The sequence below is a fragment of the Podarcis raffonei genome, chromosome Z, assembly GCF_027172205.1.
Source record: "Podarcis raffonei isolate rPodRaf1 chromosome Z, rPodRaf1.pri, whole genome shotgun sequence".
In the NCBI taxonomy this organism is placed as follows: domain Eukaryota; kingdom Metazoa; phylum Chordata; class Lepidosauria; order Squamata; family Lacertidae; genus Podarcis; species Podarcis raffonei.
Window position 1 is genome coordinate 19,362,187 of NC_070621.1, and position 16,519 is coordinate 19,378,705.

Here is a 16,519-nt window from a genome sequence, read left to right on the forward strand (position 1 = left end):
CATTGCAGATAAATCCTGTTGAGCAGAGTGGGATATACTTGAGAGTAAACATAGAATCCTAGAATTGTAGAGTTGGAAGGGAACCCAGGGTCATCTAGTCCAACACCCTGCAATGCAGGAATCCCAGCTAATGGTTTTGCATATAATCATAGTATTGTAGAGTTGGAAGAGACCCCAGGGTCATGTAGTCTAAACCACTGCAATGCAGAAATATGTGTGGGTTCTTCGTCCTGGTCTTTCTCTGGCGAGTGAACCATAGCATGTCTACATCTTTGACTATGGCAGACCAACACGGCTACCTATCTGTAACTACATCTTTTGGGTAAGCTTTGGCTTTCTTTGCAGTGAGAAAGGTCAACTTGCAGCAGCATGCATATAACCTGTGTGTGTTTCTACCCACACCCAGGTGATCTTGGACATGAGTCAGTATGAAAACATTGTGGTAAAACGAGTGCTGGATTCCAACACTGCTTTACTCAAGAAGCTCAGCATTACCTCTGTCCCTTCGTCTTACCTGATCTATCCCAATGGATCCCATGGATTAATCAACATGTAAGTGTGAGTGGGGGTGAGTTGTGATGTGGTGAATTTCAATAGAGACAAATGTGAGGTTCTGCACTTGGGTAGGAATAACCTGATGCACTAATATAAGATGGGTTGCCAGCAGTCCATGTGAAAAGGATCCAGGGGTCTTAGTAGACTGCAAAGTTCACACTACACAAGTCAACAGTGTGATTCAGCAGCAAAAAAAGCTATTGCTATTCTAGTATTGGCAGAAGTATTGTGTCCAGATCAAGCAAAGTGACAGTACTGCTCTCCTCTGCCTAGGTCAGACCACACCTGGAGTACCGTGTCCAGTTGATGATCAAGGGCCTGGAAACCAAGCCTAATGAGGAAAAGTTGAGGGAGCTGGGTATATTTAGCTTGGAGAAGAGGAGAAAAGATAGCCATCTTCAAATATTTAAAGAGCTGTTACGTGTAAGACAAAGCAAGCTTGTTTTCTGCTACTTCAGAGAGGAAAACCCAAACCAATGGATTCAAATGACAAGAAAGGAGATTAAAGCTAAACGTTAGAAAGAACTTTAGGAGGGTAAGAGCTGTTTGACTGTGGAACGGATTCCCTCAGAAGCTAGTGGACTGTTCTTCCTTTTAAGCAGAGGTCGGGTGGCCATCTGTCAGTGGTGCTTTAGCTGTGCTTCCTGCATTGCAGGGGCTTGGGCTTGATGACCCTTGGGGTCACTTTCAACTCTACAGTTTTCTGAATGTAAGAAGAGTGTGGAGATTAGTAAACATTTCCTGTTGCAAATGTGCAAATTCTTGAAAGCAACCCCCTGCCCTGTGAACAGCTAATAAACCTTTTGCCAGTGATTATTGTGGAGAAGGGAAGCGGGATCTAGAAACAGCTACCTTAATAAAATGGCACAGAAACTGCTTTGGTCACCCTATATGATGATCTCTGTCAGGAGAGAGACAGGGGAAATGTTTCCCTGTTAATTTTCCTTGACCTTTTTGATCACAGTGATCATGGGATCCTTCTGGAGTGACTGCCTGAGTTAGGGATGGGTGGCTTCTCTTTGCAGTGGTTCTGGTCCTACTTTGATGGTCGTTTTTACAAGGTGATGCATGGGGAGTTCTCTTTGGACATGCAGCCTTCAATTCAAGGTTCCTCCGGGTTTGATCTTTTCCCTCATGCTGTTTAATATCTACCCGAAACAGCTGATTGAGGTTATCTGGAGTTTTGGAGTATGTTGTCTGCAATATGCTGATGACACACAGCTCTACTCTCCATTACATCTGCAGGGGTGGCAGTGGAAGTGCAGGTCTGTTATCTTGCTTCGGTAATATGCTGTAGGAGAGCTAACAAACTGAAGATCAATCCCAATAAGACTGAGGCACTGTTAGTGGATAGCTTACTAGAGTGGATGGATGGGGATGTCCTGCTCTTGGTGGAGTTATGCTCCCTCTGAAGGAATGGGTAAACACCTTGTGGGTGCTTCTGGATCCATTGTTGTTGCTTGAAGCTCAGGCGATGTTGGTGGTGCAGAGTGACTTTCATCAGCTTTGGCTGGTAGCCCAACTTCACCCCCATCTGGACAGGAATAGCCTAAGTTCTGTTCTTTATGCTCTGGAAAACTCTTGGTTAGATTACTGCAACATGTTTTATGTGGGGCTGCCTCTCAAGATGGTTTGAAACTTCAGTTAGTGCAGAATTTTCTAGCCTGGTTGCTTACTAGGGCAAGGCAGTTTAAGCATGTAACACCAATCTTGACCTGACTGCACTGGCTGCTAATTGGTTTCCAGGCCCAATTGAAAGTGCTGGTTTTGACCTATAAAGACTTAAATGACTCAGGACCATAATACCTCAAGTGCCACCTCTCCCCATATGAACCAACCAAGACCCTGCAATCACCATCTGAAGCCCTTCTTCACTTTACAAGAGTTCCTGAAGTTGGCAACATGATAATGGGCCTTTCCTGTGGTGGCTCCCTGTTTGTGGGATGCTGTTCCCAGGGAGGCTCGCCTGGCGCCTTCATTACATATCTTTAGCTGCCAGCCAAAAGCGTTTTTATTCTCCCTGGCCTTTTAAACTGCGTATGGGGTTGGTGGGTAATTGTTTTGTTTGTAACTATGTTATGTATTTTTGTGTTTTTGTACCATAAACTGCCCTGTGATCTTCAGGTTGAGAGTGGTATATAAATTTAAAAAATGATAATGATGGTAATAAAATATTCATCATGCATTAATCTGTGTAGTAAGATATTTTCTCAGAGGCAATATTTTCCCCTGTAACCTTCAGAGGAGAATTTCTCTTGAGCCCAATGAAGCTTCTGTCTTCTGTCAATACACTGTTGTTCCTCTCTGCCTGTTGAGCTTCAGCTGTTCTTAACTTTTGCACTGTCCTTCCATACACAGTTTGAAGCCGCTTCGGTCTTTCTTTTCTTCCTATTTAAAGTCACTCCCTGGCGTCGGAAGAAAACCTCCACCAACACCCATCAGGCAAAACCAAGAAGAAAACCAGGACATCAAAGAGTGGAAAGACTTTGACAAGTAAGTGGTGCTGCTGGGCTCCCCCTTTCATGACAAACAGCTAAGGGCTGAGTAGAGCTCACCTCTGCTCAGAGTAGACCCCCTGAAATGAAAAGGCCTGAGATATGGACATCTGTCAAATATGCTTTAGTTGGATGTCCATGAGTTCTGTTGTTATGACCTTTCTCTATCCACCATGTCAGGCATAATTTTTAAAACTATCATGTCACCTTTTACTTTTTCCCCCTCTAAACTAAAAAGTCCCAAACACTGCAACTTTTCCTCATAGGAGAGTCAATCCATCCCCTTGATAATTTTGGTTGCCCTTTTCTGAACCTTTTCCAGTTTTACAATAACCTTTTTGAGGCCATCAGAACTATCTACAGTGTTGCAAATGTGGTCACACCAAAGTTTTGTATAATCCAACTTTTTTTTTGGGGGGGGGAAGGAAGACTTGCTGCTAACATGGTTTGTTTATTGCAAGGGAGGAGGTAGTGTCAGTATTTGCCCCGAGATGCAGCATACAAAAGGGCCTGGGGTGTGCAGATCTCCCCCAGGCATGTGTGTGTGTGAGAGAGAGGGAGAGTGATTCTGCATGCCTGATACTGAAATGAAGTGGAAAGGTCTTGCAGGTGGTGGCCCCCTTGCTCATGCACCTGCATCAGATGAGGGCACATCACCATTTCAGAACTCTGCCTAAGAGCCAGGTTATTGTGAAAGCATTTCCATGATATTTGCTTTTGCTTGGATGACCCCCAGCAAAAGTTTTGAAACTCTGACATTTCAAAAGCCACTAAAAAAACCCTAATAGCTGTCTGGACCGTGTCCAGCCTTGAGGAATGTGGACATCTCTGAGCAGCTGAGTCACCCAACAGGAGGCTTGTGGTGAAAGAAGCAGTTTACGCCCTGGCAAATCTTCTGTTGAGATCAGCCCTCTGAAGCAAGCAGGTATACACAAGCCACCCAAGAATGCTGTAGACCACAAGTTTAACATGGGCCAACAGTGTGATGCAGCAGCAAAAAAAGCTAATACAATTCTAGGCTGCATCAACTGTAGAATAGCATTCAGAGCAAGGGAAGTAATAGCACCTCTGTATTGTGCCTTGGTCATACCACACCTGGAGTACTGTGTCCTGTTCTGGGTGCCACAATTTAAGAAGGATATTGACAAGCTGGAATGCATGCAGAGGAGGGTGACCAAGATGATCAAGGGTCTGGAAACCAAGCCTTATGTGCAATTGTTTAGGGAGCTGGGTATGTTTACCATATAGGAGAGGTGACTGAGAAGAGATTTGATTGCCCTCTTCAAATACCTAATGTGCTGTCACATGGAAGACAGTTTCTGTTGCTCCAGAGGGGAAGACCCCCACTTCTGAGGCAAGGAATGAATCTTAGCACATATTGGTTACTTCTGGGAAAATACAGTAACCTCAGAGCACAGACTGCTAAGGATAAACCCTCTTTTTGACATGTTGGTAATGTCAGTTCTCCAGTGCTTTTTCTTTCTTTCTGGCAAACCAACTCATCTTCCCCTTTTAAAATTCCCATTCACCATGTGTGTTGCCTGTTTTCCAGATCCAAGTTGTACATGGCTGACCTTGAGTCCGGATTGCATTACTTGCTCAGGATCGAGCTCGCCACTCATAAGACTCTGGAAGGAGCCAAGCTGAAGACCTTCAAGGATGTTGTTACACTGTTTGCCAAGGTAAACGTTTCTGATTTTTTTATTGCATTTGGTAAGAGCACCATAAATCTGGCCCCATGGAGGACTCTGCATCAGCCGGAGTAAACATCCAATAAAGTAAACTTTGATGTGTTTATGTGGAGGAGAAGAATTAATAGCCACCAACCCTGCAGCCCATCGCAAAGGTCAAATTAAAACCAAGGCTGCTTGTTGCTGCCTTGCAAAAGCAGCAAATCAAAAAAGTTGTGGAAAATGGCTTCTTTATAAAGCAGATTACAGGATATGATATGAGAGCCATCTTCAAATATCTATAGGGCTGTCACGTGGAAGGTGGAGCAACTGGCAGGAGCGAGCCAGCAGTAAATCACACTGTTCATGTTGTAGTTAACTCTTTATTAGCAAGAAGAGGATCTGCACAGACTTGGCAAAATGTCAGGCCTAATGAGCACAGGAACTTATACCTCTAGGTCTTGCCCCATGAATTAGTTGCTGAGACTTAAGGCCCCTGCCTCCCCACAGCCACCTATGTCTCCTCTCCAGAATTTTTTCACAGCAATAGATGACTGTGCCTGCGTGCCTGTCTTTGCTACTCCTGGTTCATGCCTCTTCTGGTTCTGAGAGACTGGCGGGTAGGGAGTTTGTCACAGCAGGAGGGGGAGACACCCATGACTCTTCAGCAGCCTGACTCTTCTCTGCCTCTTAGCCTCTCTCCTACCACCCTCCTGTTTCAGCTTCTGTCTCTGTTTCTGGACTTCTCTCTGCCACAGACTCTTCCTGCTCACTAAGCCTGTCACCTCTTCAGCTTCTGACACCTTCTCTTCCTAGTCTCCCTCTGACCACTCATGGTTTTCCAACCATCACCCCCCAGGCTCCAGTGGTTCCTCCTACCATTCTTCTGTGTCCAACCAGTCCATGACATCAAGCTTTATTTCTCCTGCTCTGGAGGTTAGGACCTGAACCAACAGATTCAAATTGCAAGAAAGGAGATTTCAATCAATATTAGGAAGAACTTTCTGATAGTGAGAGCTGTTTGACAATGGTTTGAACTCCCTCAGGAGGTGGTGGTCTCTCCTTCCTTGGAGGTTTTTAAGCAGAGGTTGAATGGCCATTTGTTAGGGATGCTTTAGTTGTGATTCCTGCATTGCAGGGGGTTGGACTAGATGATCCTTGGGGTCCCTTCCAACTCTACAGTTCTATGATTCTATGAAAAATCCAGACATTCATTTTCTGAAATCAAGACTACATGTCTTTCTCTCCCAATAGAGCAGAGGGAATTGCAGCCTGCATTCTGTTGATGTGACCTGGGCTTTATCCTCCCCTATCCCTAAGATTTTAACTCCATTTTGTTGAGCCTAAATATCTCAGTGTGAAAACAGCTGGGCTGATGCCAGATTACTGGGTGTCTTATACTGTACTTGCTTTTTCTAAAGAATAGCACTCAGAGCATCGCTAAGTCGCTGGGATCTTTGCTCAGTGTTCAGGCTTCGGATTTTGATTATTGCAGGATTAGCTCCTTGGCTGCTAATGCTGCTTGCAGCAACTCTGCTTCCTAAGACCTGAGCTCCTTTCTGCTCCCTCTGAGAAGCCTTCTGAGTGCTCTTTGAGATTTGTGTGGGGAATCTGGTGTGAATTTTGCTGCCTGAAAGCTGTCTCTCCTTATTTCACATACAGGGAAGAGGATCAAACTGATTCTTTGCCTTCTCCCTTTCTCTTTGTTGTTGCTGTAAAGTTTCATTTTATAATGGAAGATCATTATCTAATAATCAAGTCCAGTTCCAACTGAAGCAGTCAAGCGGCCCCATGTGGGACAAGATGATCTCAAAGGTAAACTGGTCCCAAGAGGTTAAGGGCTTTGTATACTAATGGAAAGCCCTTCAACTTCACCCGGTAGCAAATGGACAGCCAGTGCAGATCTCTGAGCGGGGGTGTTATATGCTGACAAGTCCTCACTCCTGTCAGCAATCATGCTGCAGCGTTCTGCACTGACTGCAGCCTCTGGATCAAGCACAAGGGAAGCCCCACATTGCAGCAATCAATCCAAGAAACCCAATACAGTAAGGCTAAAAATAGGTTAAAACTATAAAATCAGAATACAGCTAAAAAGTCTGCTAGAATAAATAAGTCTTCACTAAGTGCCAAAAGTTCAGCAGGAAGAGGAGGTGCTGCCTGACCTCAGGATTTCCACAAAACCTGGTGCACAATCATGGATGCAGCAGGGGTTCCTGGTGGGTAAAGGAAAAGTGGAGCAACCCACTTGTTTACCACTCAGGGGTTTCTGGATCAGCTTGATCCAAAATTAATGAGACCGAATCTTTTTGAGGATACTAATGTAGATATATTGTCAGAAGAATTTGTCTTGGCAGCTTGAATAGTCACTGCTACTCAATGGGAAACAGCCCTGAACCTTACACTGGACACTTGGTACCACTTGCTATAGAACAGAGCAACAATAGAGAAAATAACACATAATTGGAGATTTCAATGAGAAGTAGAACCTCCAGACACTTTAAAAATGACTTGGCATTCTTTTATGACATGGGGCCGCTTGACTGCTTCAGCTGGCAGAACTGGCATTGTTACATAATACCTGTTCTGCTTTTGTCAGAACTCGATCATTTAGTGTGGCAGCAGCTATGCTTTGTCACTCACTCCCTGCCTATTGATATCAAGCAGGCGTCTCTACTGTATTCTTTTCAGCACCTGCTAAAAATATTCTTGTTTAGACAAGCCTACCAAGATGCTTAGAATGTGTGGATTTTAATCTGTTTTATTATTTTATTTTTTTGTAGGTTTTAAACTATTGATTTTCTTGGTTTATCTTTAGGGTGGGGTGGTTTTTTTGCACTCAAGTGGTGTATAAATTTTAGGAAATAAATAAGATAAATATTTTTCTTAGACAGAAATAAAGACACTGGCCATCACTGCACCTTGAGGCACCAAGTTCCATAAATTATTATTCATTACTTGAAGGAACAGCTTCTTGTTTTGCCTCTCCTAGTGTAAAAAGTAAGCAGGGCTGCTCTTTTGCCGCTTTTTACAATGCATGAATCATGCTTGCACTGCCTTCCATCACCACTTTTTCCAATTCTGTTTAATCTTCATAGAAGGAGCAAAGATGGCGGACAGTGTCCGTCTGTGAGAATAAATTTCTAAGATGTGGTTAACCTTCTCATCCTTCATGCAGCTGTTTCCTGGCCAGCAGCCCGTGATGAAGTTGCTGGAGACCTTGCAAGTGTGGCTACTCAGCCTCCCACTGGACAAAATCCCGTATGATGCCATCCTTGATCTGCTCAACAACAAGATGCGGGTAAGCCCCAACTAGCTCTTGGCATAAATGGCTGTTATAGCAAATGTGGGATGGAGTTGTGTGATCCAATGCACTGCTGCCTGACAACTTTGCTTCACAAAGAGCATTTTCAACAGTTCTTGTGAGCTGTGTGTCCCATAATGCCTGGCAGTTGGATCATAGAATTGTAGAGTTGGAAGAGTCATGTAGGGTCATGTAGTCATCCCCTCTGAAGCAGCAGAAAACAAGCTTGCTCCATTTTCCATGTGACAGTGTGTCAGACATTTGAAGCTGACTGTGATCTCAACTCTCTGTCCCCTCTAGGATAAACATACCCACCTCCCACAACTGTTCCTTTTTAAGGCTTGGTTTCCACTAGTTCTTGATCCTCCTCCTTGCCCTCCTCTGCACACCCTCTAACTTGTTAATTGCATTCAATCAGACCAAAGGCCCCTCTAGGCCAGCATCCTGTGCTCAGAGTGGTCATCCAAGTACTACTTTGAAGGCCCTCAAGCTGGACCATGAGCACAGTCGCCCCACTTCCAATTCCAGCAATCTGGTGTAGAGAGGTGTAACCACCTCCCAGTGCCTGATATTTTTATTTATTTTGGTTAGAAAATTTGTAGTTCACTGTTTATGGAAAGAAAACCTCAAAGCAATTTGCCCTGGTGATTGTACATGTCCTGGCAGAATCATCTACAGGTCTTGTCACTATTGCTGATATTGGTGGTGGTGTTGTTGTTGTTGTTTTGAGCCTTTCAAAGAGATGCTGAAATGACAGTCAGTTACAATAATCCCAGCTTCTCCAGGTGTTTATGAACATAATAAGAGCCTGCTGGATCAGGCCAGTGGCCCTCATAGTGGCCCAACAGTTGCCTGTGGGATACCAGGATTTGAGCACAAGAGCAGTCTCCCCTCTTGCGGTTTCCAGAAACTGGGATTCTGAAGCATTGCTGCCTCTGACTGTGGAGGGCAGCGCATAACCATCCTGGCTAGTAGCCATTGATAACTCTCCCCTCCATGAATTTGTTGAATTCTCTTTTAAAAGCATCCAAGTTGGTGGTCCTCAGTGCCTCATGTGGGAAAGAATTCTGCAGTCAAATAGGACCTTGTTTTATCTGTTCTGAATCTTCCAGCATTCAGCTTCATTGGATGTCCATGAGTTCTAGTGTTGTGAGAGGTAGAAAAACTTTCATGTTGCCTCTTAACAAACCTTTTCTCTAGATTAAGAAGTCCCAAACAGTGCAACCTTTCCTCCTTGGGAACATGTACCATCCCCTTTATCATTTTGGTTGGCCTTTTTCAAACTTTTTCCAAATCTGTAATCCCATTTTTGAGTTGAGGTAATCAGAACTGCACACTGTCTTCCAAAGATTTATATAATGACATGATGATACTGGTAGTTTTGTTTAACACATACTGGCTCTTTCTAGATCTCTGGACTGTTCCTGCCCAGCCGCATCCAGTGGGTCGGGTGCCAGGGCAGCCGGGCAGAGCTGCGGGGATACCCTTGCTCCTTCTGGAAGCTCTTTCATATGCTGACTGTCCAGGCGGCTGTCCGGCCACAGGTCCTGCTCAACACAGGTAGGAGATGGCTGGTCCCTCTGAGAGTCTAAGGCAGCTCTCCAGGGATGCTTTGCACTACCACTCTCATCAGCCTCAGCATCATTGCTGGCTGGGGCTGATGGGAGCTGTAGTCCAAAGCCTCTCTGGAAGGCACCAGTTAGAGGAAGGCTGATTTTAGGAGTGGGGGAGCGGGTCTGGCATCCTTTGGGCATGCGCTGCAGTTAGAAGCAGTCAGCTCAAGTGCAACAGAAAGTGTTGGGGTTCTGGGGAAAGCACTGGCTTCCCTGCTTCTTGCAACCATGCACTGAAAGCTGGATCACTTGTTTGCACAGGAGCAAAGTAAGGGAGCTGCCTAAGTGCTGTCTTTGTGTGATGAGCATGTTTGCAAAAACATTTGGCTCAGTCGCAGAAAAGGCTGCGTCATAAAAAGATGAGGAGTGTATGACAGGCTAGAGCTGCAATTCAGCATCATAGAACTGTAGAATTGTAGAGATGGAAGGGACCTCAAGGGCCATCTAGTTCAACAGGAATCTTAATGAAAGCATCCGTGGCAAATGGCCATCCAATGTCTGTTTAAACACTCGCAATGAAGAAGAGTCCTCCATCTTCCAAGGGAGACCATTCCACTGTCAAATAGCTTTTACTGTCAGAAAGGTCCTCTAGTCAGAATCTCCTTTCTTGCCATTTGAATGTGCTGGTTTGGGTCCTCCCCTGCAGAGCAGCAGAAAAGAAGCTTGCTCCATATTTGTGTGACATCCTTTAGATATTTGAAGATGGCTATCATATATTCTTTAAGTCTCCTGTCCTCCAGGCTAAGCATCCACAGCTCCCTTCACTGTTCATCATAAGTCCTTGTTTCCACACATTCCAGCTTCACCACATCTTAAATTGTGGTGCCCTTAAGTGGACACAAGACTCCAGGTGGGGTCTGACCAAGGCAGAATAGTACTATTACTTTCATTGATTGAGACTCTACTATTGATGCAGTGTAGAATAGCATTAGTTTTTTTGCTGCTTTTGGCTCATACCAGGACTGCTGAATTTTTCTCACATGTACTGCTGTCAAACCAGATGTTCCCCATGCTTTATTTGTGCATCTGGTTATTCTTGCCTAAGTGCAGAACCTGACATTTGTCCCTATTGAATTTCTTTTGCCAACTCTTCCGTTCCAGAGGAAGGTTGAAAGTTGAAGGTCTGCATGTCTCTGTGTGTCTTCCACATACTTTGCCATCCGTTGAAACCAGGCCACATTTTTTTATCGCTTCTTACGACAAAAGAATTGGGTCAGGCGGCCGGATTAGGTCTTGGGAGGTGTTCCCCCCCCTTATTGCTTGCTTTTAAATCCCATCTACTAAAAAGCCGGATTCTCCCCCTAATCCTGCCAGCCGCAGGTGGGCTTTGATTGGACTTGCCCACTTTAAAGATTAGGGTTACCCTGAATCGCAGCAGTTCGGGGGCGGGTGACGGCAGCTGTTTACACAAGATGCATCCCTCGCCTGGTCAAAGGAAGGAGCCTTTTTCGTGGAGTCTTTCCGTCTGTCTTAAACCCCTCAAGAGTGGTGCAGAGAAATGGTGATCCAAGCAATCCCCTCTGAATAATTCACCCATATTTATCCAGATGAGCCAGCCCTGTGCTTTGCTGCCCAAGATCTTTCTGCAAATCTTACTGCAAAACAGCTCTGTGGAGAGATTTTGAACTCCCTCAGAAAGCAGTGGACTTTCCTTCATTGGCAGTTTCGAAGAAGAATTTGGCCACCTGTCGGGGATGCATTAGTTGTGATTCCCACTTTGCAGGGTGTTAGACCGGGGACTGGATGACAGTTGGGAGTCCCTTTCAATTCTACAATTCTTTGCTGCTATGATTCTGTATTCCTCCTTGTTCTATGATTCTATGCTCCACAGGGTAGGACCCAATCCAATGGATTTAAATGAATCATAGTATCATAGAGTTGGAAAGGATGCTGAGGGTCATCTAGTCCAACCCCCTGCAATGCAGGAACCTCCACCAAAGCATCACAGACAGGCCCTCTGACAGATGGCCATCCAACCTCTGCTTAAAAACATCCAAAGGAGAGTTTATCATTTCTCAAAGGAGTCCGTTCCAATGTCAAACAGCTCTTACTATTGGAAAGTTCTTCCTTGTTTAGTCAAGTTCTTGTGACTTGAATCGATTGGTTCAAGTCCTGCCCTTCAGAGCAGGAGAAATCAAGCTTGCTCCATTGTCCATATGAGAGCCTTTTAGATATTTGAAGATGGTTATCATACAGTGGTACCTCGCAAGACGAAATTAATTCGTTCTGCGAGTTTTTTCTTCTTGCGAGTTTTTTGTCTTGCGAAGCACGGTTTCCCATAGGAATGCACTGAAAATCAATCAATGCGTTCCTATGGAAACTGCCTTCAGACCAGGTCCGGGGACAGTCTGTCCCCCGACCTCTTCTGAAGGCTGGGGGGGGGGGACAAGGGCTTTTCTTTCCACCGCCAGCCTTCAGAAGGCTGTTCTGAAGGCTGGCAGTGGGAAGAAAAGCCCTTCTCCCCACCTCCCGCCCCACAAGCTCCGGGGACAGGAGGGCTTCGCTGCCGACCGCCAGCATTTTAAAAGCCCCCGGGACAGCGGGAGGTGGGGCGCTGTCCTGGGGCGATTTTAAAATGCTGGCGGGCGGCAGCGAAGCCTCCGCTGTCCCGGGGCGATTTTAAAATGCTGGCGGGCGGCAGCGAATGCCGCCCGCCAGCATTTTAAGATCGCCCAGGACAGCGGAGAAGTCTCCGCTGTCCCAGGGGCTTTTAAAATGCTGGGGGACGGCAGCGAAGGATTTGCTGCCGCCCGCCAGCATTTTAAGATCGCCCGGGACAGCGGAGAAGTCTCCGCTGTCCCGGGGGCTTTTAAAATGCTGGGGGATGGCAGCGAAGGCTTCAAAAGCCGTCGGGATAGCGGAGAAACGCGCTGCGCTTCTCCGCTATCCCGGGAATGCAGGCGGGGGGGAGCAAAGACTTTTGCCCCCCGCCGGCCTTCAGAAGAGGTCCAGGACCTCTTCTGAAGGCCGGCGGTGGGCGAAAGTCTTTGCTCCCGACCGCCAGCATTTTAAAAGAGGTCCCCGGAGATTTCCCTATGGGCTTTCTTCTTGTGAAGCAAGCCCATAGGGAAATTCGTCTGGCGAAGCACCTCGAAAAACGGAAAACTCTTTCTTCTTGCGAGTTTTCCGTCTTGCGAGGCATTCGTCTTGCGAGGTACCACTGTATCTCCTCTCAGTCTCCTCTTTTCCAGGCTAAACATACCCACCTCCTTCAACTGTTCCTCTTAAGGCTTGGTTTCCAGACCCTTGATCATCTTGGTCACCCTCTGTTGCAAACGTTTGAGATTTCCAATATCCTTCTTAAATTGTGGCACTCAGACCTGGACACAGGACTCCAGGTGGGGTCTGACCCAAGGCAGAATAGAGTGGTACTATGACTTCCCTTGATCTGGATCCTATATTTCTGTCGATTCAGCTTAGAATAGCCTTAGCTTTTTTTTGCTACTGCTGCATCACACTGTTGGCTCATACTAGGACCCCTAGATCCTTTTCACATGTACTACTAGCAAGCCGGGTGTCCCCCATCTGATATTTGTGCAGCTGGTTCTTCCCACCTAAGTACAGAATCTGAAGTTTGTCCCTATTAAAATTTATTCTGTTACTTTGGACCCAGTTCTCCAAACAGTTACGGTCATCTTGAATCCTGATTCTGTTTTCTATGACATTAGCTAATGAGGAGAAATTAAAAGAAAGGAGATTCCAAGTCAACATTAGGAGTAACTTTCTTATGGTAGGAGCCACTTGGCAGTGGAATAGACTCCTGCAGAAGGTGGAGGTCCTGGAGAAGCAGAGCAAGGCTAAGAAAAATAATTTAAAAATGAAAAAAATATTTTTGTGTGTGTATGTGTGTGACACCCACCCACCCAAAACTCTTCCCTTAATTGTCTAGCTTAAGGCATCTCTCAAATTTCACAACCAATTATTTAAAAATATTTGAAAATGTTAATGTAATCTATATCTTGTGTTCCGTTTTGAATCTGTGGACTTTGTCTGATCATTGCCAACACATTCCACACATTTCCAAGTCCTCCTTCATGATGGATGACAAATCACCCTGTAGTCCCATTTCTGTTGAGTTGCAGGTGAATCAGCCCAAATGCGATGGGGGATGTTGATGGGCACCGCTTGTTTTAGAATTTGGTTTTGATTCAGCCTTGCTGGCCTACCTCTCATTGCAGGTTTTGAAGGCAACCCCCAGGTGGTTCTGCAGGTCCTGAGGAAGTACATTCGGGATTTCTTTGGGTGCCGAGCGTGCTCTCAGCACTTTGAAGAGATGGCTGAGGAGTCACTGAAGGATGTGAATACCCTGGATGAGGCCGTGCTGTGGCTCTGGGAGAAGCACAACGTTGTGAACGCCCGTCTGGCAGGTGTGAAAGCAGAACTGGGACAAGATGACCAGTCTCTCCTTGGGCTTTCAGAAAAGGGGAACCCAAATGATCAAGGGGGTGGAGTGACTCCCCCATGAGGAAAGGTTGCAGTGTTTGGGTCTTTTAGTTTAGAAAAAAGACAAGTTAGAAGCAACATGATAAGAGTTTGTAATATTTCTCCCTCTCTCCTGATGCTAGAACTCATGGACATCTGGTGTCGGAAGGCTTAGTAGAGAGAAAAGAAAGTACTTCTACAGAACTTGCTCCCGAAGGAGGCAATGACAGCCATCAACTTGGATAGCTTTAAGAGAGGATTAGACAAATTCACCAGTCACAGTGGCTATACTCTGTCCACAGTAAGAGACAGCAATGCCTCTGAAATCCCAGTTGTTGAAAACCATGGGAGGGGAGAGGGTTTTTGCACTTGGTTCTTGATTGCTGACTTCCCACAGGGAACTGTTCAGCTCCTGTAAGAACAGGATGCTGTCCCAGATGGGCCATTGGCCTGATCCAGCAGGCCATGTTCTATGTTCTTATGTTCTTATATTAACATATTCATCCATCCAGTAATTCTAACTGACCCACAAAAGTAACTATGCCTGGTCTGTATACCATGCTTAAACCAGAATTTCCCAATTCAAGTTGTCACAGGAAGCTGTGGTCTAACAAACCATGGCAATCTGTTCCTCCAAACTGAGAATGGCAAGAAGTGTCCTGGGAAACAGAATGGGAGACTGGAACCTTGAACAAGAGGCATTCCAAGCAGCACCATTGGACTGCAGGGCCCACTTGTGTGGACACCAAGTATTAAAGAGTGAAAGCCATCGCTCCAAAAATGGAACTTTGATTATAAACAACATAAAGACATAAGAAGAGCCTGCTGGATCAGGCCAGTGGCCCATCTAGTCCAGCATCTTGTCCTCACAGTGGCCAACCTGTTGGCCCAATGGGAAATGTGCAAGCAGGATCCAAGCACAAGAGCCCTCCCCATTTCTCCATTTGCTTCATAAGGGAGTCACTCCATCTCCTTGATTGTTTTCCATCTCCCTTTTAAAGTGAGCCCACCAGAACTGTCTGCAGCCTTCCAAACGTCATTGCACCAAAGATTTGTATTAACAGTATTATTATATTGGCAGTTTGACAAGTGATTTGTAAAGCAAATTCACTTTTTTAATTCTTTGGTTTGTAATCCGTCCATCTGACATGAATACTTTAGTTGCAATTCCTTCATTGCAGGGGGTTGGGATAGATGGCCTTTCGGGTCCCTTCCAACTCTACAATTATATGATTCTGTGATTCATGCATTGCTCCTGAACTAATTCTCTACCCCTTCTTGACAGGCGGCTTGAACGAAGACCCAAAATTCCCTAAACTCCAGTGGCCGACACCAGACGTTTGCCCTCTTTGCCACGAAAAAAGAAATGGCCTGCATGCCTGGAATGAAGCCCAAGTCCTTCAGTTCTTGAAGCGTCACTACAGCAGCGACAACATTCTCTACACCTACACTGAGGAGGGATCCAAAGAAGAGGGAGACGAAAACTCCCATAAGAAAAACGTCAGAAAGAATGAAGAATGGATCCCTAATCTGGAACGACAGCTGGATCCTGAGTCTCATGTATTGGACATATTACTAGCCAAAGACCAAAACAAGCCTTTGGCCAAGGAGGAAATGAAGCCAGCTGTCTCCTTCCTGGGGCTAGGGTTCTCCAATGTCGACATGAGCCTCTGCATTGTCCTTTACATTGCATCCTCTTTCTTCCTGATGATCATGTACTTTTTTTTCCGGATGAGGTCCAAGCGCCGGAAATTGTGGCATCCCCGTCCATATGTTTAGGCCAGAAGGAAGCCCCGTTTTCTCTCTTGGCCTGCAGCTTTAAGGTTTTTGATCAGGGATTTTTTCTTCTTCTCAAAAAGCAGTATTTCTTGTTCTGGGAAAGGGCTTTCCCTCCTTCCAAGTGTTCATCTACTGCTCTTCCTGGAGTTCCCTGTTGTGGGATGGACTGGATTTGAAACATGTGCCTGTAACTGCCAAACACACACATCACACAGACATTAAAGTGTTTCAGACATTAAAGTGTTTCCGCTGGTCTTGCACACCTTGGTTTCTTGAAGTGTAGGGAGTTTGTTTTTGAAACAGGTTTCTGAAGGAAACATAAATACTCTTCTATAGCAAATATTTCCTGAATACTCTGCTGTGGGGAGGCTTGCTAATCCAGCTTACCCCAGGTGGGATGCTCAGCCCGTTGGAAACATGGATCACACTGGAATGATGGGGCAGCCAGGGGCAGCAGCTTGAGAAAGTACTATAAACAATAATAGTATTATATTATTATTATTATAATTATTATTTTATTTATATCCCAAGTTTTCCCCAGACTGGGATTCTAGGCGACATCCACAAATTAAAACAACATGGATGAAATGTGAAAAGCCAAAAACATCTAAAATATATTATTTAAAAGATAATTTTCTTTTGCTGATTACAGCCTCTGGGAGTTCGTGATCAAGTCTTGTAAAT

General features: G+C 45.3%; 1 protein-coding gene across 2 annotated transcripts in view; it reads left to right on the forward strand.

The window, feature by feature from the left end:
• QSOX2 (quiescin sulfhydryl oxidase 2) overlaps positions 1-16,075 on the forward strand; it is a 28,283-nt gene extending 12,208 nt beyond the window's left edge. For both annotated transcript variants that reach the window (XM_053373628.1, XM_053373629.1), the window contains exons 6-12: positions 407-552; positions 2,914-3,048; positions 4,603-4,732; positions 7,896-8,018; positions 9,431-9,581; positions 13,813-14,001; positions 15,342-16,075. In XM_053373628.1, coding sequence (XP_053229603.1) covers positions 407-552; positions 2,914-3,048; positions 4,603-4,732; positions 7,896-8,018; positions 9,431-9,581; positions 13,813-14,001; positions 15,342-15,835 — 1,368 coding nt within the window. In that variant the 3' untranslated portion in view covers positions 15,836-16,075. The remainder of the gene's footprint in view (positions 1-406; positions 553-2,913; positions 3,049-4,602; positions 4,733-7,895; positions 8,019-9,430; positions 9,582-13,812; positions 14,002-15,341) is intronic.
• The last annotated feature ends 444 nt before the right edge of the window (positions 16,076-16,519 follow it).